Source organism: Drosophila serrata, unplaced genomic scaffold, assembly GCF_035046125.1.
Source record: "Drosophila serrata isolate PLE 108 unplaced genomic scaffold, ASM3504612v1 contig_23, whole genome shotgun sequence".
In the NCBI taxonomy this organism is placed as follows: Eukaryota; Metazoa; Arthropoda; class Insecta; order Diptera; family Drosophilidae; genus Drosophila; species Drosophila serrata.
Genome location: NW_028256921.1, coordinates 1,850,289 through 1,877,534, shown reverse-complemented (window position 1 = coordinate 1,877,534; position 27,246 = coordinate 1,850,289). Strand labels below are relative to the sequence as shown.

The 27,246-nt window shown below is 39.3% G+C and overlaps 3 protein-coding genes across 22 annotated transcripts in view; 1 reads left to right on the top strand and 2 right to left on the bottom strand.

Annotated features, from left to right (window-relative positions):
• Window positions 1–941: 941 nt before the first annotated feature.
• On the bottom strand, window positions 942–14,109 carry per (period circadian regulator). Of its 3 annotated transcripts, none has more exons than XM_086830813.1 (9): window positions 13,949–14,109; window positions 5,947–6,091; window positions 4,716–5,770; window positions 4,302–4,658; window positions 2,239–4,241; window positions 1,931–2,176; window positions 1,721–1,861; window positions 1,382–1,580; window positions 942–1,311 (listed from the first exon to the last, which is right to left on the bottom strand). In XM_086830813.1, exons 2-8 carry the CDS (start codon window positions 6,039–6,041, stop codon window positions 1,509–1,511), a joined length of 3,969 nt encoding a protein of 1,322 aa, XP_086686939.1. In that variant the 5' UTR covers window positions 6,042–6,091; window positions 13,949–14,109; the 3' UTR covers window positions 942–1,311; window positions 1,382–1,508. The 3 variants fall into 3 exon arrangements, with proteins under 3 accessions (XP_086686939.1, XP_086686943.1, XP_086686935.1); XM_086830817.1 differs by lacking the exon at window positions 13,949–14,109 and adding an exon at window positions 13,632–13,640; XM_086830809.1 differs by lacking the exon at window positions 13,949–14,109 and adding an exon at window positions 10,381–10,689.
• A 2,528-nt stretch (window positions 14,110–16,637) lies between these two features.
• HLH3B (Helix loop helix protein 3B) lies at window positions 16,638–19,520 on the top strand. The gene is made up of 2 exons (XM_020950629.2): window positions 16,638–17,075; window positions 18,530–19,520. The coding sequence occupies exons 1-2, from the start codon at window positions 16,736–16,738 to the stop codon at window positions 19,381–19,383; spliced, it is 1,194 nt and encodes a 397-aa protein (XP_020806288.2). The 5' UTR covers window positions 16,638–16,735; the 3' UTR covers window positions 19,384–19,520.
• Window positions 19,521–19,577: 57 nt separating this feature from the next.
• sgg (glycogen synthase kinase 3 beta homolog shaggy) overlaps window positions 19,578–27,246 on the bottom strand; it is a 66,920-nt gene continuing 59,251 nt past the window's right edge. For 13 of the 18 annotated variants that reach the window (XM_020950638.2, XM_086830757.1, XM_086830754.1 and 10 more), the window contains one exon: window positions 19,578–22,362. In XM_020950638.2, the coding sequence (XP_020806297.2) occupies window positions 22,160–22,362 (203 nt within the window). In that variant the 3' untranslated portion in view covers window positions 19,578–22,159. Of the gene's footprint in view, window positions 22,363–23,020; window positions 25,922–26,143; window positions 26,823–27,246 lie in introns of those variants that run through there. The other 5 variants (XM_086830785.1, XM_020950640.2, XM_020950637.2 and 2 more) reach the window with 3 other exon arrangements.

Here is a 27,246-nt window from a genome sequence, read left to right as displayed (position 1 = left end):
GAAATCAACTTCGGGAAGCTAATCCAATCCAATCCAATCCAACCAATGATATTCTAATAAGTATAATAAAATTGTATTATTATTAGTGCTAGTAGTTAGAAATCAACAAGTATCCAATTTAATAACAATCATTTTAAAGGAATCTTTAAGATTTATCCAAGTTCGATTATTGTTATTTATAATCATGTTTTTGAACAACGATTTTTAGGTTCGGATATTTCATATTTATAATCAATATACAAAACAAAAGATAAAAAGACTCTATATGAAGGATCTTTCGAAAGTTGATTAGCTCTGCAAGAAAATAGAATACAAGGAATCTGAATGAAAGTATCTTGGAAGTCAATCAGCTCTTAATTATAGACCTAGGTATGATCCCTCCGATTGTATCTATATAAATATATATATATAATATAATTGTCATGGTTAAGACTTACCAGAATTGAACCCACGTCATTGTTTACTTCCATCCGGTGAAGAGCTTCTTCTTGTTTATCCAGATGCATTGCACTATCACTCCCACTATCACCATAAATGTTACCAGCAGCCACTCCGCGCACCAAATGAGGCCCGAGGGCCGGTAGCGCCCTGTATTTATAGTGTCCGAGCAGAGAGAGCAGAGAATGTGTGAGCGAGAGAGTAAGGGCTATCTCTAGAGAAAGGCAGAGAAAGAGTTAGAGAGTAAGGGCTGCTAATGAACTGCATCTATCAAAGATCAATATATTTATATATATTATTAGTAATATTTCAAGTTAATTAAATCCATAATAACTATAAGAAAGGGTATAGAGAAACCTCAGCCAAAAAACCAAGCTTCTAACTCAAATCATAGCACCCTGCAAGGGTATAAATATATTTAATAAATTAATTAAGAAAATATACCCACAAGATTTGATAGCAATCAATTTTAACTCAATTTAACTCAAATACAAACGCTGGGCTTGGTGTGGGTGCTTGGCTCAAAGTTTGCTTTTGAAGCTATTTCATTCGATTTTATTATTTTGTGGCTCAATATAGAAATAAATAAATTAAGAGCGCTCTTAGACACAGTCACATTAAAACTGAAATGGATTCTCAAGCGGTTTAGATAGTAGTCCTTGAAGATGCACAATTATATTGCATTGTTTTTCACTTCCTTTTGCTTTCTGGTCTTAATCCACCGCTGGGTGGGTGGCTATTGTGTGTGGTTATCCTTCGAGATCATCTGGCTTAGAACTATGCTTGGAGCTGCCCCTCGTTGTTTTCCTCATTCGTTGTGTGGCTCAGATTCAGACTTAGATTAGGGAATGTACTTCCGGATCATCCGAAGAACTAAGTAGGAGGCGGAGGAGGAGGAGTGGCAATAAGTTGGGGGTTTCTGTGGGTAACAAGGTCTACCTACACATGGCCCAGATCCCTGCGGGTCTTCGGTAGCTGCTGCTGCTGTGGTTGGCTTCGTCCTAGGGATCGACGTCGGTCACGTTGGTAACCCGATTGTGTACGTCGGTCAGCAGCACCTGCGGGTTTAGCTACCCATCCCCGTGCTGCGTCTGGTCCTCCTCCGGATGCTCCAAGATCTTGCTGTCCGATGAATTGATACTCTAAAAGATGTCAAATGATCGATTTACGATTAGTACGGCTTGAAGACCTCTCACTTGAAGGACCATCGATTGTAAATCAATGGAAATTCAAGGCAACTCTCTCATATTTAACAAGTCAGTCAATTAACCTAAGTAAATACCTTCAGCTTACGGTGCTTGGCATCTTTGTCATTGTCCGGCGGACTCTCTGATCCATCTGTGGTCTTGATGAACGACGAGTAGAACGAGGAGAAGCTGGATCCATCCATGTCATCGCTGTTACCATTGCTGTCTGTGTATTTCTGGAAAATATAAGATATTCGGATGAAATCAAGTGATCTCTGAACCCTAAGCCCGGCACCCCGTCTTACCTTCGTATTGGTGGGATTACTGCTGCAGGGCGGGTCTGAGGTGTAGTCACCCATCACGGAGGCAATGGGCGAGGAGTCCGGCACCTCCTTCTTGGAGGAGTCCGAGGGAGCCACATTGGAGCCCGGCTCTGCCTTCACGGAGGTTGCCTGCGAGGAGGGCCTCTGGAGTTGGGCGGGAGTCACCGAGTGGAAGGCACCCGGTACCTTGGTCGTCGTCGCTGGTGGGGCAACCATCACCTGGGGCGGCTGTAGGAACCAAAAATGGTTAGAAGACGGAAATTAAGCTTCTTGGGATCTCTCAAACTCACCGTGTACACCGTTTTGTTGTAGGATGACTGTGCTCCGCATGGCTGATCCGGCACCTGCATGGCATTGGCCATTCCTGGAAATGGCATGGGTTGGTACATCATTGCCGTGGCTGCCGCTGCCGCTGGATGTGTATAGAAGAGCGATGGATGCGGATACATCACTCCGGCCATGTACTGGAGTGGCATGGCTTGTGCCGCCGCCGCTGCCGCCGCTGCTGCTGCCTGCTGTGAGGTTGTCGGCTGCTCTGGATTCTTGAGGGGTAGCTGGTGCTTATGGGAGCGTGGCGAAGGACTGGGGCTGGGACTAGTGGGCGCCAGAGAGGCAGGGATGTAGTAGAAGGTGGGGAAGAGGCCGGCGGACGAAAAGCTGCTCTGGGCCATGGCCGTGTGCGTGGAATGGACGGGTGTGGTGATGCCAACGGAGAAGGGTGGCCACAGGTTTATGTTCTGGGTGCACTGAGGATATGAGGAGGGTACCGGTGTGGTGCTACCCACAGAGGAAGTTCCAATTCCGGTTCCTGTTCCTCCTCCTCCTGTTGCTGCTCCTACTGTTCCTGTTCCTCCTCCTGCTCCTGCTCCTCCGCCTGTACCTCCTGTAGTTCCCGATCCTCCGGGTGTTCCTGCTCCTGGTGTACTTGTTGGCGTGCCACCGCCCCCCGTACCTCCTCCGCCCGCCACACCAGCTCCGCCGGATCCCACGCCACCGGTTCCGCCGCCTCCTGTCGTTCCCTTAGAGACATCACCAGTGCCACCGCTAGCTCCGCCACCACCGCCTCCGCCTCCGCCTCCACCTCCTCCTCCTCCTGCTCCACCTCCTCCGCCACCGCCTCCCGTCAGGGTCAACTGCTGCTTGGGCTTGTTGGCCTCACCCTCCCAGGAATGGGATCCACCCCGCTTGATGCCATGACCCGGGCCACTGTACTCCAGCATCTTGAGGGTGTCGTTGGCCGAGGACTTCTTGCCCTTGTCTCCAGTACGTCCGCGGGACTCACGATGCTTCTTCAGCATGAACTTCTCCATTTCGTCATTGTGCTTGTTCAGCAGCGATTCGGTGAGGGTCACTGGTGGTGTGCTGGACGAGGAGTTGTTCCCGGTGGTGGTGGTTGTGGTGGTGCCCGTTCCAGTGCCCGTGCCGGTACCACTTCCGCTTCCACTGCCTGCCGTATGGGTATCCGTACCCTTGCCAGTGCCCGTTCCGTTGGCTGTTCCAGTGGCAGTACCACTTGCCGTTCCTGTGGCTGTGCCACTCGCGGTTCCAGTACCTGTGCCCGTGCCTGTGCCCGTTCCCGTGCCCGTTCCGGTGCCAGTTCCAGTACCTGTGCCCGTTCCCGTTCCGGTGCCTGTGCCGGTGCCAGTGCCACCTGTGCCGCCATTGCTGGTATTAGTCACACTGCTCATGTGGACATTGCTGCCGGTGGTGAAGTGGCCGGAGGAGCCGCTGCCGCCGCTGCCCTCGAAACCGGAACCGAAGCCCTGAACGGGACTGAGGGCGCAACGCGCATCCTCGCCCCGGCTCACGCAGGTGCCGCCACGTGACTCACGGGGCTCCCGTGACTCCGCCGGCTCCGTCTTGGGAGGATCGGGGTCCACGGGTGCCGTGATCGGCTTGCTGTTGAAGAAACGCAGCAGGTTCTCGTTATAGTTGAGCTGGTTGTAGCTGGGCGGCGTCTCGGTGGAACTCTTACTGTCATAGTAGTCGTGGTGCGGCGAGATCTCGCCCAGCATCACACTGTCCCGCTCGGACACGGTCAGCTCGTTCTCGTGCGGCAGCTCCAGCTTGAGATCCGCCCGCGACACCTCGTCCATCAGCGTCTCCATGAAGCTGGCCAGGGCCTGGCAGCGACGTGACACCTCCTGCTTGACCGTATCCGAGGGCCGTGACACTGTCTCCGCCAGCAGTTTGACGATGTCCTCCTTGATCCTTGTATTCCGGCCCATGGCCTCCTCGGAGATCTTTAGCTTGCATGTGGGCGCCGCCTCGAATACATCGCACTGCTTGGGACCTGGACAATTGGATATATAGATAGTATAGGTTTATCAGATGCAGCTCCCGATGAACTTACCCTGAAAGACACGATGGTGACCCACCACAAACTCCAGCTTGCGGGACCAAGGATTCACGAAGCTAGTCCATTCCGTCTCCAGGAGGACATAGCAACCATTCTGGATGAGAAACCGGTATGGCTTACTGCAGAAGGAGGCACCGGCTGTCTGGCCCTTCTTCATCACCGTCTCATACGTCTCCTTCATGGCGGCGAGATCCTCATGGTGGTAAAAGTCCATAATGCTGCGTCCTGTGAGATCCTGCGGCAGGTAGCCCAAGGCACTGACTGCAGCACTATCCACATGCGAGATGATGCCCGTGGCCGTGTGCTTGATGGCAAACTTGGGGCTCTTCTGGGAGAGCACCTCATCGGGAACTGTGGGATAGGAAGGAAGATGAGTTAAAATAACCTCAATAGGTCACACCGACTCACCTTTGTAACTACTCTTGATGGGCGTGGCGCAGATGACGAGCAGCATGTTGGTGCCATTGGACACCAGGTAGTTGTCCGGTCGAGCCTCCTCGGGTGCCTCCCTGAAGGTCAGTCCCAGGCGGAAGGGCTCGTAACTGACGGAGCGACCGATGACACCGAAGCCACCGGACTTGAGGCCTCGATAGCGACGCAGCATCACACAGAAGGTGCTCCTGGCATCCTTGGGCATGCTGCCCCGCGACTCGGCAATGGGTATCCCAGTGGTTATCTGACTGGCGAATGTGGCACGGTCCTTGATGTGCACGAAATCGATGAAGGACCGACCCAGCCACATGTCCCGCGGAAAGCCCAGGACATCCGTGATGCTGGGCGTGGTATACAAAACGATGCCATCGTGCATGGAGATCACACAGCAGAAGCTATCCTCCTTGACGCGTTCCACACGTACTCCGGGTGTTCCTGAGCCGCCTCCACCGCCGCCAAGTCCGGCCACGGATTCCAGTTTGCCTGGAGCCGATTCCCAGGTCTTCTCGGACTTGCCACCAATGCCGCTGTCCACACAGGACACGCTCACATGGCAGGGCAACGAAGGAGGCAGAGTGGTCACCGACAATGGGGATGGTATGGGAAAGGTTTGGGTGGCCTCTGACTTGGCCACACCAGCTCGCTGCTCTGCCTCCGATTCCTCAGTGCCGGACTCCTGCTGCTGTTGCTCCTCCTCCTCCTCGGCATCGGGACGATTGCAGTCCTCATTATCCTGCAACTCCTGCAGGCTCTGTTGGTCAACACCGTTGGCATCGCCAACGTTGCTTTGGTTCTGCCGTGGCTCCTCTGTCCTGTCCTCCCTCTCCCTGTCCAGTGTGGTACTGGGATGTGGATGTGTCTGGGTCTGGACTTGACTCTGGCCAGCTCCCTTGTTCTTCTTCTTTTTGCGTGACTTATCCTTGTTCCGCTTGATGATCATGTCACTGCTGCTGGCCTGAGTTGAGGGTTTGCCGCCATAGCCGCTGCTCCCGGAGGAGTGGCTGCCACTTAACCGGGACTTGGAGCTGCCACTAAAAGGGGAGAGCGATTAGGGATTAATAATGACAATAAATACTCTAGGAAATTCTCCTGTTATCATATTTATCTCTTTGGGAAATTGCGCTTTTGAGAATTGCTGCTTTGGCAATTTTCCCAGGAGGTACTATAGCTTATAGTATCTGAATCTTATAAAGATTGTATGACATACCTGCGCTGTGACTGACTGTTGCTGCAACTGTTCGAGTAGGCCGAATCGGACACCTTGGTGTTGTGTGTGGACTCTGTGGACTCACCGCCCTCCATTGTGTTTGAGTTCTCCAGTTTTTCGACTTTAAATGTGCAGAGAGAGTAATCTGCCAAAGAAAATAAATTTAAAACTAATTAGGAAAACCATCAAATATATACAAATATATCAACTATTAACTAGAAATCTTTTTGAGCAGCCTTCAGAAGAGTAAACTTTCCTTAAATTTGATTCACTTTCCACTACTTTGCTTGTTGTTTTTCATTGTACTTTATTTATTTATTTAAATCCTAACGAACGTGAATCAATTTTATTGAGTATTTCACAACTTCGGTCACTGCGAGTGACGAAATAAAGTCACGAAATCTGTTGCCGCCATTTCTTGTTTAATTTAAAAACAAACTTCTAGCTTGGTGATTGAATTTCCCTTTTAAATCTCTACCTTAAAGGTTTCAACAAAACAAAACAAAATAGTCGTAAGCAATTTGCACCTTAATTAACACTACACTAGTGGCATATCAAGGGGGAAAAAGTAAAGTAGAACTTGCCTAAGGTGAACTTTTACTTTATTTTTAATAATATATAATAATATTACTCTGAAATAAGTAGTGTTGATAATATTTCTTTACTAATTCTCTTTGAAATAACTATTATTTCGTTTAGATATATTTGTGTTCGTCTTAGGCCGATTTTACTGTGGCCTGAGTGGGTGTGCGCTACGATGCATTCACGTGCAGCTGCAGGCGCTGTCAGTTGTTGCTCTCTCTCTCCAACGGATGCCGTTATGCAGGCAGCAAAGCATGCACAGATACGGATACAGTTCACAGATACAAAGATACATAGATACACCTCTTTACTATTAGCGTCAATTTATCATTTTTCAAATAGTTATTGGTTTTCAATTTACAACAATGTTTGACCTTCTTTATAATTCAAACTAAAATATAGTTTCAATTATTCAAAAACTATTCATTCGTTAGTTATCACTTGATGCAAGACTTTTGCAGTCCAGTGTTCTCTTTGTAGCGACTTTTGTATAAATATGCTGACACTGACCAAAGTATTTCTGATGTCTTTTATTTGCCAGGCAAGCATCTCATATTTCGTTGCCCAAATAATTACGAGTATGTCATAAGAAGTCGAGACGGTGATTATATAACCCTCACACAAATCACACACAAAAAAGAACAACAAAAATAATAAAAAAGAAAGGTAAAATTACATTATTATTACATAATATTCTGATAGATATTCATATTAAAGAATCGATTCACGGAAAGAGAAGGAAACCCTCGATTAAATAAAAAAATAAATGAAAAATGGGAAACAGGAGAAGCAAATTAACTGATATTATCAAAAGATAATAAATGTTTAATTAATTTTATCTTTCCTGGAAATATTAATATTTTTATAATAAATCAAAACGAGGCTCAAAGATGTGGTATAATATATTAAAGCTTCTATACAAACTCTAACCAATTGTAATTAATTATAAATATAATATACTAAATTTATATTACCCTTTACTTGAGTTAGATTAAAAGCATTATTTATATTCTTCATTATATGTATATGAATCACTCTCCCCTTTTAGATTAAAAAATCAAACTATTTGCAATTACGCCTCTAAGAATAGATAGCAACCAATCAAGCCACAATGCAAGTACCGTTTGTATAATCTCCCTTTGGGGAAAAAAGAATCCAATTATCCAACGCCATACGTCAGAGGACGAAAGGAACATCCCGGCTGAAGGATTGGGCTGCAGGATTACATATGGTCGTGCGTCACGACAACGGCGCTGTTAGATAATGGCAGCGCAGGATTCAACACACAGGACACACACAGAATGCCGCACAGATGGTGGTTAAAACACAGTCACATCGTAGACAAAGTCATAACTGCTGCCATTTGTGGTCTATTTGTGGCATCGATTGCAGGAGTGAACAAAGGCAGATGATAGTGAATGTAGGGAGTGAGACTTACTTAAATAATTCTTTAATGGATTTATTTCTGGGTAAATTTCTATCTAAACATATTTAAAAAAAGGAAATGTGGCGTGAATACTGATGATTTGTTACCAGATTTAATTCGAAACTTGTAAGCCTTTTACGAGGACTTTATTTTACATTCATTATAATTATATATATTATATATTCATAAATATAAATATAATATACTCAGAACTGAATATATTGTTTATTCAGAAGCGTATAATTAAGCCTTGAGTGAAAAAACGTGCAGCAAAAGCCAAGCTTAAGGCAAAAATGTCCATATTACGTATACGTATTTTCGTAAAAGAATAAATATAAATAAAAACTTGTCAAGTTGAGACAATGATTGAATAAATAGATAACTAAAAAAATAATTAGAAAAATGTGTCAACAAATTGAGTGTGATTTTTTTAAAATACAAATTTTATAAAAATCCCACTGGTACCACAGGTCGTATGAGTAATATTACTAATAACTACGCTAAGGCTCAATGAAAATGAAACATTTGAAGAAAAATCTAATTAGAACTTGTAATCTTGTGGTTTTTAGTTATATTTAATAGTTTTTTGGTAGTTTATTTAAGTAAATGGGACTAGGAGTATAACGTATACGCAATTTCGTTCAAGAAAAAATATAAGTAAAAACTTGTCACGTTAAAAGAATGATAGAATAAATAAATAACTAAAAATTAAATACAAACAAGAAAGGAAGCTAACTTCGGCACGCCGAAGTTTATATACCCTTGCAGATAGAACTTCTATCAATAAAAAACCATACAATAGAAATGATATATATTTGTGTTAAAAAACAGTGAAGTAATACCTGCTTTCATTGTATTCACCTATACATATTATATTTGCAGTTTTACATTCAAAGACCTGCATTTTTCCTCTACATCAAACGATCGTTTGTATGGCACCTATATGATATAATAGTCCGATTTTCATGAAATTTGACACAAAATTTAAGACTAATATAAAATGCCTATACCTAAAATTTGATGAAAATCAGTTGAAAATTGAAAAGGTTATAAATTTAATTGTATTAATTTCTCGATCGTTCCTATGGGAGCTATATGATATAGTAGTCCGATTTTCATAAAATTTTATGCAAAATTGTAGAGTATAGTAAAATGGCTATATCTCAAATTTGATCCAATTCTATTGAAAACTGAAAAAGTTAAACATTTTTTTGTAAAAATTTTCCGATCATTCCTATGGCAGCTATATGATATAGTCGTCCGATCCGGCCCGTTCCGACATATATACGAGTGAGAGTATATAGAAGGCTAACTACAAAGTTTCATTCAGATAGCTTCAAAACTGAGAGACTAGTTTGCTTAGAAACGGACAGACGGACAGACGGACAGAAGGACAGACGGACATGGCTAGATCGACTCGGCTGTTGATCCTGATCAAGAATATATATACTTTATATAATCGGAGGTGTCTCCTTCACTGCGTTGCAAACTTCTGACTGAAATTATAATACCCTGCAAGGGTATAAAAAGTGTAAGGAAAATGGGTGTGGTTTTCTATAAATACAAATTCTATGAAAAACCCCACTGGCACCACAGGTCGTATGTGTAATTTTACTAAAAACTGCGCTAAAGCTCAATGAAAATGAAAGATTTGAAGCGAAAACTTATTATAACTTGTAATATTGTGATTTTTAGTTATATTTAATAGTTTTTTGGTAGTTTATTTAAGTAAATTGGACAAAAAAGTAGCGTTTTTAAAGAAATGAACTCATAGTGTATAGCTAAGACCAGAAATTGTTGTCTGAGGTCAGAAATTTAAACAAATCTCGCTTAATTATTTAATCAACAATAAGTTAATCCTCAATGGGTTGCATATTTCTTTAAAATACAGTCGCTGTAGGACACCCATACATCCCGAGTCCTGCAGGGACCACGCTACGTATGCGTAATATTCGTTTAACAAGCTGTAATTTGGTGTAATTCAGTCGCATAGGTTCGACAATCGTTGAGAATTTAACAAGGGTCAGGTATGCCGAGCAGAGCTTTTGTTTACGCTGCGATTACTTATGGCTGTTGTTTTTTTTTTTGTGCAACGTGCACGGTGCGATACTGATATTTGTTTTTTTGCCAATTCCAATGCCCATATTCCTATGCCGACGACAGCGACGACTGTTCCCGCCGATTGTTGGCCTCTCGCTCTGGCGACCGGCCCGGCACTTAATAATAAACACTATATACACTCGTTACGAGGAACGGACGACGTGGGCTTTATGTAAGTTGCAAGGCCCCAAAGAGTTGTTGTTGTTTGCTTTTTGCAATATGATAATAGGCAAAGCGACGCGACACGCCGCTTTCGCTCTCTTATTCTGATTCTCCTCTCATTTTATTGCAACAACGTGACAATTGCACTCACTGGGCACACTTACATGCTCTCTCTCTCTCTCTCTCGCTGGGCACTCTTGAGTGCTTATAGATTCAGATATATCCGGGAAATTAGGTATTACGATATCTGGGATATCTAGGGATAGAGTTCACTGCACGCCCTTCTTGGTAATATTTAAGGGTAATGGTTAGTGGTCACTTTCTGTGGCACCAAAAGAAATAAATATAAAATAATTGTATGTGTATCTGTGGAAGTCGCTATTTCGATTTAATTCGATATTTATTTGTTCGCTGTTCGACTTTGACAACGAGCGCGCTTCACGACCGTCTTGATGGAAATTCGCACGAATACTGAGTGTGTGTTAGGAAGCTCCACAGGTTTTCCCACAAAAACAAAACTGCAGCTCGCAGCTTGCAGTTCATTCTCATTCTCATTCTCATATTTTTCATTCTCATTCACTCGAAGCTCTCCAGCTTGGTGAGCAGGGGGGTTTCGGTGAGACGGGATCCGTAGCTTATCGGCTGACATAGTTTACCGTAGAGCTCTGGGCCTTAACCCTTGGCAGGGTTCTAATGGACAAAAATGTGGCGAAAATTATGCATAACGAGAACTCAAATTAAGAGTTAGAATTAGGGGTTAAGGAATTTATTTTTTAAATTAAATTTTTTAAAAAACATATTTCTTATTAATTAATTTTTCGAATTTTAAGAACCAGTGCTATACAAGCATTTTCTTTCTTTAAAATTTCTACTTAATGTGCTGAAAGCTTTAAATGAGACTTGTAAAAGCTGTTATATATTATTTCGTTTTAAGTATTATATTATTTACTATTTGATTAATTGTTGAAATTATTCCAGACACTTTATATACAGAATATCCAGGATATTATTCTCCAGAAAATCAATATATTAATATTATATTTAAAAAAAAATGTATGTATCTAGAAAGCAACCAAGTTATCATAACATTTCCCATTTCTGTATCGAACGAACCACCGGACATGGCTAAATCGATTCGGCTGGTAATGGAGATCAAAACCAAGCTTCTTTCCCATAAAAACGTGCAACGAAAATAAGGAGCAGGGCATAAGACCCATGGCCACAGACTTGGGGTTAAGCCAGACCAGGTGGCGGCCACCTGTATGCCTTCGGAGAGGGCAGAGATGGGAGCTTGTGTGGCCGCCCGGTGGGTGGTGTCTGGGCGAAATGGCGGAGGGTGGCGGCGGGTGGCTGTGGCAGCACGTTGACTCTTTGCCTTCGCACGCAGTCCGTGTGCTGGCTGTGCGTTTGTGTGTGTGCCAGTGGGCATAGTACACTCTAAGAAACTAGATGTGATTGCCATGAATATATGGGAGATTTTAAATCAGCCAAAAGTTTATGCAAATAAAAAATTGTTTTAATAGAATAGAAAAGATAAATTCTTGCTTGACATTAAAATATCGAATTTAAATTCGCTGTAAACCTAAAAACTCTATGTTTTTATGATATTACATTGAAAGAAATCGGTTTGTTGTAACCGTATTGTTTTCAATATAGATTTCTGTGAAAAACAAGTTACACTTTCTTGCCGAGTGTAGTGCGGGGGGTGGCTGTGCCGGTTAAGTCACGCATGGAGCCACGTGAGCGGAGGCTTTTCACTGCCTATACGGCCTTTTGTGGCAGTTCTCGCATACTCGGAATTTGCTTTCCCTTGTCGCATTTTCGCCTAGCCGCATTTCGCACAATGACTTTTGCATATAGGCAATGGCGGCATAACGGTATTAGTCACTCGTCAGCTCTCGGCTCCCGCTGCAGTATTAGTAACTCTTGCTCATGGTCTCCGCCTCTGGCTCTCTCGCTCAGTTTCCGGCTCTTGGTTGTAAGTGGCGCCAAGCTTTCCCGTCATCGCCCCCGTACCCCACCCCCACCCGGCCGCCGCCCACCTGCGATGTATTTGAATGGAAGCTCTGGCACAGATGCGCGAATTCAATTGCAGATTCGACTGGTGCTACGGATGTGGCTGGCGGCACGTACGAAATGCCAATGACACTTCATTTTCAGACAGCTGATATTCCGCCCGCTGCCACAGACCAGCTGGTTATCGATTGCTTTAGCGGGTATTTTCAAATGGCGGATGGCAAGCGAACATTCTGTGACTCCCAGATGGCGCCACTACACTGGGGGCGGCCATTATTTCCGGTATTAACACTTTTTATCTTTGAGGGGACATTAATGACCTTCGAAATGGAGCACATCTAGTCTGCACAGTGTACTTTACTTTATTGTATTGAATTGTATGCATTAATCTCAATTTGGAAAGCCTATTTACTATGTTGACTTTTATAAGGTGACTAATAAATATTAATTTAAATAGTAACACATATCAGGCTTTAATATTGAAAATATGAACAATTTAAAGAATTTTAGACAATTTTAATAATGTTATCTCTTATCAAATGTTAAAACAAGTTCAGTTAAAATTGCTGTCGAATTTCATTTTCAATGTTTTATTTATTATTGATTAAGATTTTTATTGCACATCAAAATACAAATGACCTTTGGCAATCATTGGCTACTTGGCCTTCGTAAACCAATAAGAAAACCTAAAATATGTTTATTTTTGATATACATATAAGAACAATCATTTTATATGCTAATTTTTTAAATAAATGAAAGTTTTTTTTTTATCATAACTGAACCAAAAATGCATTCATTTCAATTCGGATAACTTTTCTGTGCTACTTTTTAATAGATAAATAAACCTGCATATTTAGTTTCCAGATTTAAAAAATTAAAAATTTTGTCAATTTTTTTTGACAAATTCAACGATGTAACCCCTTATAAAATTGTGAAAATTTGTAAAATTTTTGAAAATGTATTTTTTCTGCCAGAGGTGGCTAGATCGATTCTGCTGTTTATGCTGATCAAGAATATATATAATTTATAGGGTCGGAAACGGCTTCTTCAGTGCTTTGGAAACTCCTGACTGAAATTATAATACCCTTTCAAGGAGTGTAATAATGTAGCATAAGTTGGTGCCAAAATTAGTTTTGAAATTATCGAAAGAATAAGATATCAATATCTTTAAACAATATAAAATTAAATTACACTTTAAACTTTGTTATACATTTGTAGGTATCCCTAAAACAAATTGCTGAATCACTTTTAATAATAATTAAGTAAAGGTATCCATGGCAATAAAAATATTAATGGTCAAATAAATGCATAACTAGCACAGATAAAATAAGACCACGACCTGATCTTTCCTTAAGCATCTACATATATAAATAATATAATAGTCATGGTTAAGACTTACCCCAGTAAAGGCCACGACATTGTTTACTTCCTTTCTTCAATTAGGGTAGGCATCGAAGATAACTTCCTGTTTATCCAGTTGTATTCCATTGGCCATGTCATTGTTTTTATCACTGCCACTATTACCACAGATGCTAACACTAGGTACCCCTAGGACTGACTGAGCTCGCGGCGCACAAAGTGCCTCTATTTATACTTGCCAGCGCGAGATAACAGAGAATGTGAGAGCGGGAGAGTAAGAGTTAGGCAGAGAAACTTACAGAGAAAGAGTTAACATCTACATATATAGATAATTTAATAGTCATGGTTAAGACTTACCCCAGTAAAGGCCACGTCATTGTTTACTTCCTTCCGTCAATTAGGGTAGGCATTGAAGATCACTTCCTGTTTATCCAGTTGTATTCCATTGGCCACATCATTGTTTTGATCACTGCCACTATTACCACCGATGTTAACACTAGGTACCCCTAGGACTGACTGAGCTCGCGGCGAACAAAGTGCCTCTATTTATACTTGCCGGCGCGAGATTACAGAGAATGTGAGAGCGGGAGAGTAAGAGTTAGGCAGAGAAACTTACAGAGAAAGAGTTAACATAGCTCTGCAGATGTACATAGTGATCGAGAGCGGGAGAGGGAGGGCTGTTAATGCTAATGTTAAGAAATTACTCAGAGAATTATACAGAGAAAGAGTTAACATAGCTCTGCAGATGTACAGTGGGAGATGGACATTCCGAATAGCATAGTGCTCGAGAGCGGCAGAGGGAGGGCTGTTACTGCTAAGAAATTTTAAAGAAATTTTCTGTTAGTTGCAAGCTCCTGACTAAATTTATAATAATTCTCTAATCCTCTGCAAGGTTATAAATAATAAAGTTTCGATTTTAAGTTTATCACACCCAACTATTTTTTCCTTACATTTCTTAATTTAAATAATTGCACCTATTATTATTCTAAGGAATAATGTTTTCTTTATAAACAAATATCTATATGCTGAGCGGGGTTTTTTTTATAATATAATAATATAATATAAAATATAATATTTATTTAGGAAACCTTCGACCTCTTCTTAAGGATTCCTCCCCATCCTGGGGGCAGCTCATTCTTTATCAACTCTTAGTATCACCCTCTGCGGTGGCTGTGGAGTAATTGAATTTTATTAATTGGCGGCTTTACCGTCGTCGAGTGGGTGTGAAAATCCATTTGGCCAGGGTCACGTGTGAGTGTTTGCCAAAGTTGAGTCCTTATCTCCGGCGGCCACACACGTGCCACCCGCCAGGCAGTCGTCCGGCAAAGGACTCGACGCCTGCCGGGAAAGTGATAAAGCGCCTTCGAATTAGCCACCAAACTGGTGCTAATTTGATTTTGATGCTACCGCGGCCACTGTTGACTTTTCCTTCGCCAATTCCGCTGACTTTTGAACTATTTTGATCCGAAATGATATTATTTGATTGCCTCTAATCGGATTCCGGGGGGTGGATTTCCGCCCAGGGAGTGTGACTTTCACTGAGATTGGGATTAGGCCAGAGTTCCCAGGCAAAGACCAACCCTCTGGCCAGGACCTGCTCATGAATACGAATTGTGATCTAAAATGGAGGGGGATCAGGATCAGGTGGGTTGTAAAAGAAAGGAGGAGGCCACACCTTCACAAGGTCAAAGAGGTTCTGAAAGAGTCACTACCAGACAATCAAGGAGTTAACTTTTTAGATTCTTTAGTATTTATAAAATTTTAATCATCAAAAGCTAGCAAAAACCAAACCAATTCTTTAAAAATAATGTTTATAGAATATCCCATAAAAGATAAACAAAATAAAATTATAAAAGAAACAATAAAATATTATTTTGAGGAGGCAAGTTGGAACTTGAGACCCAAGACGCACTATTTAAATTTCCCTTTCCCTTTCCCTTTACTTTATAATTAAAACTCTCTTAATAAACGTTCACTAAGGATTTAAATTAAATAAAAATTTAAATAGAAATGAAAAAGGATTTATTGTTGTTTACAAAACTGACCACTTACCTCTTCAATATTTATCTAGATTCAAAAATGATATCTGAGGAGCAGCCTGCTGAATCCCTTGGAACTCGACATCTAAGCTTCTGCTTTTGTCTGATAGCAATAATTGTTTCCGTATTTAAAAATATTTTATATTGTTTGAAAGGCAGGAAAAATCTTTTGGGAAATAGAAAACATCCCTCAAAATCCATTGACTTGGCTCCGCCTCCTGGCGCCTGCGCCCCGAGTGTCCTTTGCTCCTGCAAAACTCTGCACCTATTTTCACTTCGGACTCCTGCCAAAGGATAATTATCTAATTGATTATGAGTTTAAAGCGGCGTGGAAAAAATCCGCGAAAAGGCAAATTTCCGTGAAACTTGAAAAGCGGGAAAAGGCGTTGAAATTTTCACGCTTAATGGAAAAGTTTTGTCGGACCTTAATCCTGGGTTAAAGTGTGCAGACTTTGCTTTAAGATTACAATCTTTGAATGGTAAAAAAAATAACAAAGAACTTCCTTTAATTGAAAAAGGATTAAATTTGATTAAACAGGGAGATGGAAAAATATTAGAAAGTTTAAAAAATATATTATAAAGGTGCACTTACAATTGTATATTTTTTATAAATCCTGATCATATAAGATTCATACAATTTATATAAATAAATATTTGTGATAAAAGAATCTCATTTTAAATGGTATGCCAATCAATTAAGGAGCTCTAAAGACTTATAACTCTGAATTTTTTTTACCAATTTTAAAGTAAATTATAAAGTAAACTTAGACATTTATTTAAAGCTGAAATATGCCCGATTTATAAAGATACAGGGTGCCAAATTACTCTATCTCCCTATCCCGCCGGCACCTTTTAACCCATGTGCAACATACCTCACATCGCCATTGTTAAAGTCCAATTCCAAGCCTCCGCCCCTTTGTGTGTATCCCTTGTCCAAGGGGTTGGTATGCCATGGTCCTTGGTCCCGCCTTCTTCCATATCGCCGAGGGTTGAACAGAATCAGTGAATCTACCAACTCAGAGCTCTGCTGCTCACTTTGTCGCAGTCCTTCGAGGGCAACACACACTCGCATCCTGACCAGCAGCAGGAGCAGCATTGCCAAGAGATGGCCTGGCTTCCCAGCAGCTCCAATGGAGCAGACAATGCGGATGAGCGGAGCACAGCCTCCAGTGGATCATCCGGTCACAGCAGCGGGCGTCGCGACGAGGCCAACAGTTCACCGCGTTCCGGAAACGGAAATGGAGCCACAGTTAGGGATTCGGGACGAACAGCTCCGCCGGCCCTGTTGCGTCATGCCACGCCCCACCTGCAGCCCAAGACGGAGTCCGTCTCAGATGGCGATGGAGATGGTGATGCAGAGCTCTCCGACTTTTCGCTGAACGACACCGAGGAGGATGAGGAGGATCTTCGCGACTATATTGTACTTAATGGCAATCAGGCGGATGGTAAGGATTAAGGATTAAGGACTCTATCTTAAGGAGTGTGTGGGTTTCTTTTAACGAACTGAAATCAATTAAGATTGAATACAACAGTAGGGTAGGAAATCGAAGATGAGCTGATGCACAGATCTACGTATACGATTAGTGAAAACAATGAGTAACAAGAAAGGAAGCTAACAATAATTAAACCTAAACTAGGTATATATATTAAATCGATATTTTTATACGCTAATTTTTTAGGGAAATCAAAGTTTTTCAAATATCATAACTAAGCCAAAAATGCATTCATTTCAATTCGGAAAACTTTTCTGTGCTAGTTTTTAATAAATTAATAAATCTGCATACTTAATTTACAGATTTTAAAAATTAAAATTTTTGCCAATTTTTTTTTTTTTTTTGACAATTTTATCGACGTAACCCCTTATGATATTTTTAAAACTTTTGAAAAATTATTTTTTCTGCCAGAGGTGGCTAGATTGACTCAGCTTTTCCTGCTGATCAAGAATATATATGGTTTATAGGGTCGGAAACGACTCCTTCACTGCTTTGGAAACTCCTGACTGAAATTATAATACCCTTACAATGGTGTAATAATAAACCATAAGTTGGTGCCAAAATCAGTTTTGAAATTATCGAAAGAATAAGATATCAATATCTTTAAACAATATAAAATTAAATTACACTTTAAACTTTGTTATACATTTGTAGGTATCCCTAAAACAAATTGCTGAATCACTTTTAATAATAATTAAGTAATGGTATCCATGGCAATAAAAATATTAATGGTTAAATAAATGGATAGCTAGCACAGATAAAATTAGACCACGACCTGATCTTTCCTTAAGCATCTACATATATAAATAATATAATAGTCATGGTTAAGACTTACCCCAGTAAAGGCCACGTCATTGTTTACTTCCTTCCGTCAATTAGGGAAGGCATCGAAGATCACTTCCTGTTTATCCAGTTGTATTCCATTGGCCACGTCATTATTTTGATCACTGCCACTATTACCACCGATGTTAACACTAGGTACCCCTAGGACTGACTGAGCTCGCGGCGAACAAAGTGCCTCTATTTATACTTCCCGGCGCGAGATAACAGAGAAAGTGAGAGCGGGAGAGTAAGAGTTAGGCAGAGAAACTTACAGAGAAAGAGTTAACATAGCTCTGCAGATGTACAGCTCTGCAGATGTACATAGTGATCGAGAGCGGGAGAGGGAGGGCTGTTAATGCTAATGTTAAGAAATTACTCCTTTCATACAGAGAAAGAGTTAACATAGCCTGGAGATGTACAGAGGGAGTTGGATAGTTAAAGCCAGAGCAAGAGAGGGAGAGGGAGAGGGAGTGGGAGAGGGAGAGGGACAACAACATTTATTAATTAACTCTATATTAACTATATTTAATATTTATATACATATATATTACATATCAAGTATATATTCCAAATCCCAATTACAGCCAATCGATCGCTATCCAGTTCGCCACGTAGTCACTCCCGCAATGGTCTGCTCACAGCGCCGCCCAGCTCCGGCAGTTCTGGATGCACTGCCTCTGGCGGAGCTGTGGGAGGAGGCGGATGTGGAGGCACCGCCGGAGGAGGCACAGCATCTGGAGGCGGAGGTACAGGTGGCCATGTGGTAGGAGGCGTTCGCAAGGTGTTCACCAACACACGGGAACGATGGCGGCAGCAGAACGTATCCGGTGCCTTTGCCGAGCTGCGAAAACTAGTGCCCACCCATCCTCCAGACAAGAAGCTATCAAAGAACGAGATCCTTCGATCGGCCATCAAGTACATCAAGCTGCTGACCGGCATCCTGGAGTGGCAGCAACGCCAGGTGCCGGCTCATCCGCCGTATCCTGGCTCAGGTCCGGAGACCAATAACAATGACAATCGGACGGTGAACGGCCATGCGGATTCCGATCTGGAGCAGCCCGACATCTCGGCCGTGCGGCACATCAAGTGCGAGCGAACGGACGGAGGAGGAGGAGCAGGAGGAGGAGCATCCACAGTGCCACATCGAAATGGAGGAGGCAATGACTTGCTCATGATTGCTCCGGGTGCTCTGGTCAAGAGCGAACACCTTCTCGAGTCGCCACTGCCCTCCAATCACTCGCATGGCCATATCCCTTCCCTTGCCCATTCCCTGCCAGGCACAGGTCTAGTCCCTGTTCCGGAATCAAGGCTAATCAGCAGCTCGACAGGAGCCGTGGTGCCAAAACTGACCACCAGCAGGAGCAGCAAGCGACGCCTCAAGTCGGAGGCGGGTGCGGGTGCCACCGATCTCAGTCTGAGCAAGAGGCGCCGCACATAGGAGTCGAAATAACAATTAATTCTTAATGAAATATATATATATATATATTTTTTTTTTTAATAAATTAAAAGGAAATTAAAGTGGAAAACTTGGATCTTAAATAAATATCATGTGAAAATATTTACCTGAAACCTTAACACACCTTGAGATATCCTTGAACTCCTTTCCCTTTTCTCAAAATAAATCAAATCGCATTTGTTGTGTATATTTTTTGGTTTGTAATTTTTATTGTTTTTAAATTAATGTTGTTTTTCTTTACGCATTTTGTCTCGTGTTGTTCTTGTTCTTGTTTTATTCTCGTTTATCGTTTTCATTTCCTCTGTCAAAATTGTTTTGGTTTCCCTCGTTTATTTTGTTTTTTTTTTTTTTTTTAATTTGCAATTATTTTAGGTTTGTGTTTAGTTTGTTAATTAAGTTTAAGTTGGTTTTGATTGGGATTAGGTTTGCTTTTTCCTGTTCTGTTTATTTTTGTTTTTGTATTTTTGGGGTAAAGGGGGTAAGTTTGCCTCGTTATTTAAGCGAAACTCTGAAATTTGTTCTTTCATTTTCATATATATATATATATATAGGTATATATGTTTCTTCTATGCATATATATGTGTGAGTGTGTGTCTGTGTTTATATTTTATTTCCGTTTCCTGTGGTTTCTATCGAAATCGAACAGTAAGTACTTACAACTGTGTGTGTGTGTGTGGATTCTGTGTGTGTGATTTATATATTTTTCTGGTGTACTTAGATTTAATTACTAAAATGCTTTGGGACTCGATTTGCGGGGGGATATTAAAGGTGTTTTGCTCAAATTCCGAATTCACTTTGTTTATATTTTTTGTTAATTTTTGTTTCTTCTTTTTTTTGGTTTTGTATTTTTTTTATTTTGAATTGAAATCATAGTCGTAAGTAAAGTATGTGCGTGTGGATGTACGAGTGTGTGTCCTTGTGTGTCCTTGCCGTGTGTACATAGTAAGTATATATATGTTATGTAGTTTAGGTTTAATTAGATTTTGATGCCACAAAACTCAACGCTCGTTATTAATTGTATAAATTGTATCATTTAGTTTTTAGTACAAAAAAAATATATGCTTGTTCTCATATAATAATAATATATGCATGTATAGGGAGATTGAGTTTGAGTTTGAGTCCGAGTTCTATGGAAATACATACAAATAGATTTTGCTTTCCCCATAATTACTTTTGCTCAAGCGAATCTATAGGTTTTCTAAATCTGAAATCGAGATTGAAGCACTTTAACTTTGATATACATAGATGTATGTTGGGGTCTTTCGAGCTTAGAACCAATCGAACCGAGGAGTAAGTAAGTACATATAGTTGCGATTGGAGGAGTGTCCTGTTGATCTAATGCCTTAATTCTAATCAATCATCTTCATTCGCGTCGGTTGTCTTTTTAATTCAATTTGTTTTAAATTAGTTTAGGTTTTCAATTGCAGCTAAATGGTTTTGTTTTGTCGATTAGTTTGACATAATATATATATATATATATGTATATATATATATATATCAAGGATCCGGCCTGGTTCTTTCATCGTTCATTGTTTAATTTAAGATTATGGGTGGCGTCGCGCGCTAAAAGCGTTTTCCTCATTCATTCATTTATATTTTCCATCTTTCATTCATTTTGTGTTTACGTGTTTTATTTGTTAGCTCCATTGATCCTTTTGATCCTTTTTATCCTTTATGCTTGCTTTTCTTTATTGTATATATATAGTGTATATTGCAATCGATCGCTTCCTAGATAATCGTAGTTAATGCTAGACTTGGCTTAAGAACAGGCCACCAAAAATGTTGCTATACTCGTTACTCGTTACTCATTACTCGTTACTCGTTACGTTGAGATTGTGGTTTTCCTAGGCTTCTTATTTGTTTTTTTGTTATATATATTTTTTTCTTTGAGTTCGGGTCGGGATGCTACTAGGATTACGAATGTTTTTTTTTGTTTAATATCTCGTTTATATAATATCTATATCGTAATCGGTATAGATGCACTTGCGCGAGTTTAGTAAACGGTTTCCCCTTTGCTTTTGCTGTTGACCTGGATTTTCATTTCAACATTTTCCTCTAGTTTTTCCTCTCGATCTCATGTGTCATATATTTGCCATTTTACTTTTACTATGGATTGCTAACTTCTGTGATCTTGATCGTTACTTGTATAACCGCATATATGCATTTATATATACATATATGTATATATATATAAACATTAAATGGGACAAAAAATTTTGATTTATTTCACTAAGTAATTTTCTCGATTTATTATATCTTGGTTTTATGTTACGGTTCTTACGATTTAGTTACGTGTCGCGAGCTATTTATTTAATGTTATTTACTATATTTTGGTGGAGGATAAGGGAAATGGGAGACGAGGGTAGTGGAGTTTTTTTGGTTTCAACATTTTTCCTTGCTTTCTTTTCTAGCTTCATATATAAATTATTATATATTTGGGGTTGTTTCAATAATACAAGATTATTTTAATTATTAGTTATGCATAGTTTAAAGATGATTTTTGTTTTGGTTTTTCCTTTCTTTCGTTTTTTGTTCTTGTTTCTTGTTTTATGCTAAGTATTTGCTTGCGCCCAATGCATATAGCTAGATATACATACATACATGTGTATGGGTTTGTGGGAGGTGTGTGTGTGTGTGTGTGTGTGTGTATGTGAGGAGTGTGTGTATTTTGTGGGGGAACTTCCTTTTCCGATTTGTGTTGTGTGTGTGTGGAAATATCTTGCGAATAACATTACATTAACAGAGCGCTACAATCGCGCTAACCGGACGCCGCTGCCTCGGTCTCGGCTCCTGCTCCCGATCCTGTCGATCCTGCCGCTCCATTGTCACCGGCCTCGGTTTCGTTGCCACCACCCGAACCTGGCCCAGATCCGGCAACCTCGCCATTTCCGCTTCCGCCACTGCCGCCGCTGCCCCGACTTCCGTTTCCGCTGCTGTTAAGGGCGCTGTTCGATTGCGAGCCTGCGAACGAGATAAATGTAGATGGCATTTCGTATTCAAGATCGTAATTCTTAATTATTGAAAGGAGAATGTTGGAGCCAAGTGAAATTGAAGTGTTTCCCCAACTATAGCCTTTTTGAGTCAGACTTACCCAGGGCGGAAGTTGCCTGAAAGGTTCCGGAATGTTCCACCTTCACCTTAAACGAACTAATCTCCTAAGAACCCAATTATTTCTTAATTTATTCCAAGAATCTCTGTACTATCAAAGGTGTTTTATGGTCAATTCAAAGGCAATTCGTAATTATTCCAATTAAACTGAAAACTTAAAATAAAATTTCAATTCAGATAAAAACTTAATCATATGATCATATTTTTAAATTTGAAAAAAAAACCATGATTTTCACTGAAAATTAAACAGTTTTTTTTCAATATTATCACATTTTTTAAGAGATCCCCATTTGGAGTGTTGTGAATGTCGCAAAACGGAAAGAGATAGAGAGAGATATAGTACATTGATCGGGCGATTGATCTCTTCTAGCATGCATACAGAGTGGACAGGACATCAAGGACACATCCGCATAAAACGTAAAGAAGGAGAGCTCATACACTGAACAAAATGATATACTTATTCATATACATGGTATATACTACGTGAGATAAAGGAAAGGCAACGGAAAGGTTTTACTTTCGTTTAAATATTGTATTTGTTTCTCATTTTATTTGTTGTATCTTGTTTTGTTGTAGTCATTTATTATCATTATCATTACGGCTTCTTTGCTCATCATTATCATCAACGATTCTATATATTATCATGATTATTACAGCATTACATATACAATTGTCAGAGTATGCGTATGTACGTGTACGTGTAGGTGTACAGTGTACTTGTGTTGGTGTATTTTATTTAGTATAACTTTTCTTTTCGCTTGTTTTTTTGTAATTAATTAATTTTTTTGTTTCTTTTTTATTTGTAATTAGCAAATTTAAAAATAAGGTAAATGTGTTGAATTTTTTGTTCTTTTTCCTCTTGATTTAGTACGCTTGGTTGTTGGTTTTTTTTTTGTTTTTTGTTTTATTTTATTTTATTTATTTATTTTTTTTATTTTTATTTTTTTCTTATGTTTTGTTTTTGTGTGTGTGTGCCTAAATTACTAGGAAAAATGTATTTTCTTCTGCGTGTGTGTGTGTGTATCCATTAATCGTTTATAATTAGCATACAAATTAGTTTAGGGTTTCGATTATAATAAACTATAGAAATAAATATATAAGTTTTTTGCTCACTTCTCCATCTAATTTGTAATTCATCATTTATCATCATCATTATCATTATCTTCCATCTTGCTTATGCTAATGCAATCATATATTTGTTTCTTCAATCATTTCATTTGCTTTTTTACATTTCTGCTAACCATAATATATATTCTGACGAAAAGTAAGTGTAGTAATATTTAGCAGCTCTGAGGGGAAGGAAATATTTTTTTTGTCGGGAAAATATAGGAGTGGGTGGAAAGAGGGGGGGAAGAAAGGGCGACACTGACTATGCAATACTAATTAATTTTGGACCTTATCTACATATTGCAACTAAACCGTCGGTTCTCAGATGCCAGCTATCATCATAATCGTCTATCGTCCCTGCTAACTGATATCTGCTATCTGTATCCAGTATCCGTACTCTGTATCTGTTCTATAACGTCCAAATCTCGACTATAACTCTTGTTTCTCGACTACTGGCTAAATAATAATACATACATCCTTCGTTTAGATATCTGTACATATATATTTTGAAGCAATAAAAAAAAAACAAAAAAAAACATATTTAGTGTACGTGTTTCTTGTTTACATCAATAATAATCGATAATAAGCGATTATTTGGTCGATTAAATTACGATTTCCATGCGCTCTCTCTCTCTCTCGCCTTATTTATTTCGTTTTGGATGCTTTTTTCTCTCAGTGTATGTGGTTTGTCAATCAATTATTTGCTTTTATTTATTACAAAATAATAATAATAATTATTTAATAAAAATAAAAATAATTTATTTATTTAATATATGTATGTATACATAATGCGTGTGTTTGCAAAAAAAAATTGTTGGTTTTTTGTTTATATTTATATAAAGATTATGTATATATTATAATATATATGAATAGTTTAAACAGTTTTGCTTTTTGTTTCTTGTTCTTTTGTTTTTTTTTTAATATATTTTTTTGTGGTTTTTACGTTTCTTTTCCTCTTTTGTTTTATTTTTGTTGTAATCATTTGCTTTAAATTTAGGCTTTAACATAACATTAACTTTATGCTCTCGATTTCTGCTTTTGCTTTTGCTTCTTACTCGCTCTCTCTTGCTTATTATCTTTAGGGTAAGGTTTCGGCATCCTGATGAACCTTCCCACCTCAATAACTTTATCATTATCATTATGTTTATGTTTATCTTTATCTTCATGTTCCTCCTTCGCCTCGAACTCTTCGTCATCGGTATGTACTCATGCTTTGATTTAAGGTTAAGTATTAATTATTATTTATTTAGACATGTGGCTATTGGATCTTGCTCAGAATTCAATTGCTGCACTCGCTCGATTGGAGTCAAGTCTTAATTGTTACTACACAAAACTTTCAGTTATTTCAGTTAGCGTTCAGTTGGTATTAGTTAGTAATTAAATACGCGGTCTTCTTATCAGTTAAACATACTAAAAACAAGGTGGTAAAAATAAAAAATATGCCATGACTCTGTTCAATATACACATACAATAATTATTTATTTAGACTTTTTCTATGCGTCAAAAAAAAAATAATAATAATAGAAATAGGAATAGGAATAGAAATAGAGATGTGAATATGGGAATAAAAGTAATTTATAGCGAGACTGAGTGAGAGCGAGAGCGAGAGGGAAGTAGGAGGGAGAATACATAATATATATAATAATTAAAAATGACAATCGATCAGCGCTTTACTATTATGTATAAATTTATGTGTGTTTTCTTTCTTTTCTTTTTTTTGTATTTATTATTTACCATTATTGTTTATTATTATTATGCTTATTAGTTTTATTTTAGATTTAAAATAAATTTAATTTTACCTAAGTAAAATGTGTTTTTTGTTATATTTTTGCGTTTTGCCTTTGCATCTCTACTACTTCTACTTTTACTTCTGTTTTTGCTTTTGCTTTTGCTGCTTCTGCTTTTGCTGCATCATCGGTTTCTGCTTTCAGCTGCTGCCTTCAGCTTGTGCTGCTGCTTCTCTCATTTCTGCTTCTGCTTTCGGGTTATCTGTTTATCTTTTTGTAGTTTTGCTGCTGTTCGTTTTCTCATCAATGTTGCATTAATTAGGTTTATTAATTATTGTGTAAATATGTTGTATGTGGGCTGTGGTATATCCTCTTTTGTTTTTAATTATTATTGTTGCTGTTGCTGCTGCTTCTGCTGTTGGCTTAGCATTTTTCGTTTTGGCTTCTAAATATATGCTTGCTGCTGTTTATTATCATACATATATATATACGTAGATATATATATATATATATATACATATATATAGAAGTGTGTGTGTATGTATGTGTGTAGGTATGTTACTATTGCCCCTATGAATCTGTAAATAAAAAGTTAAGAAAATAAACAAAAATCAAATTAAAATTAGCATCACTAAAAATAAATTAAGATAATATATGAAAGTGGGCTTAAAATGAAGTGTAATGAAAGACTATCAATAACGATAACATAACACATAAAAAGCTGTGGGATCAACACTAATAACCCAAAATAATAATAGTTTAAGAATGCATTTAAAGGCACAATTTCTTGAAAGGTTTCACTGATATCGCTGTGCATGGGGAGATAAACCCTTTTTTAGACTGACCAGCCCCTGGAAAGTTCGTCCTTAGAGTGACCAAACCGCAAGGAGTTCATCTTGAAAAGTGACTAACCCGTGGAAAGTTCATTTTTATTATTAGATAGACCATTTATTTCCTGGCAGAGAGAATTAACACCAACTAACTTTTCACAACTCTTAATGCCCGTTTTTTTTTTTAATACTGCTTTGAGAATGTTATGAACTAATTTTTATTGTTCAGACTGCACTGCAGGGGAAAAACATATTGCATAATATGCCAAAATAAAAAAGTTGAACGGGAATTTGTATTGGATAGACCTTTGTTTGAACGTCGTGTTGGTTTGGATGAATTTATATCTATGGGGTCTTGAATAGTTTCTTGAGTGGTTCGATTATTGAGATTCCTTAATGGTGGTGGTTCTTCTTTTTTTCTTTCTTTCAAAGAAACTCCCTCTCACACTGCTCTGTGGCTCTCTCTCCCTTTTCCCTGGGTCGGCTCGGTTCAAAGGATAGGTGCTGGGGTGCTAGGTAAATGGTGGATGCGGAATGGTGGATAGTGGATGATGGGGATTTCAGTACGGGGCAATCTGGTTACGCATAAGGGGCTGCTTTATCCGCAATGGTAACTTGGTAGATCGTTTCACCATAAGATTGGCGCCAACTGATGGGTTGAGGATGAGGTGATGGTTAGCAATGGATGAGTTCAAAGGTCGTATATATGTGTCCTAAATATCGTATCGTTTGGCAAAGTATTGTGCGAAATACTGATATAGATTCATAAGCTATTCCTTAGTAAACTATAATATAAATAGAATAATGTTTCATTTGAAAGGTTTAATGAGAAATTTAAATAATTAGGATTGATATTATACAATTTAATTATAATCTAGAAGTATATGTTGATCTGCAAACTATATTTTGTATGAAATCGAAACTGGAATCGATTGAAAATGAATATGCTCCTGTTTTCCATATTGGAATATAGAATAAATATTGGAATATGGAAGGCATTTGCAATATTCTTTCACTTTTCCAATGCTTAAGTTAATTCTTAATACAATTTATGCTTTTACGATACGATACTG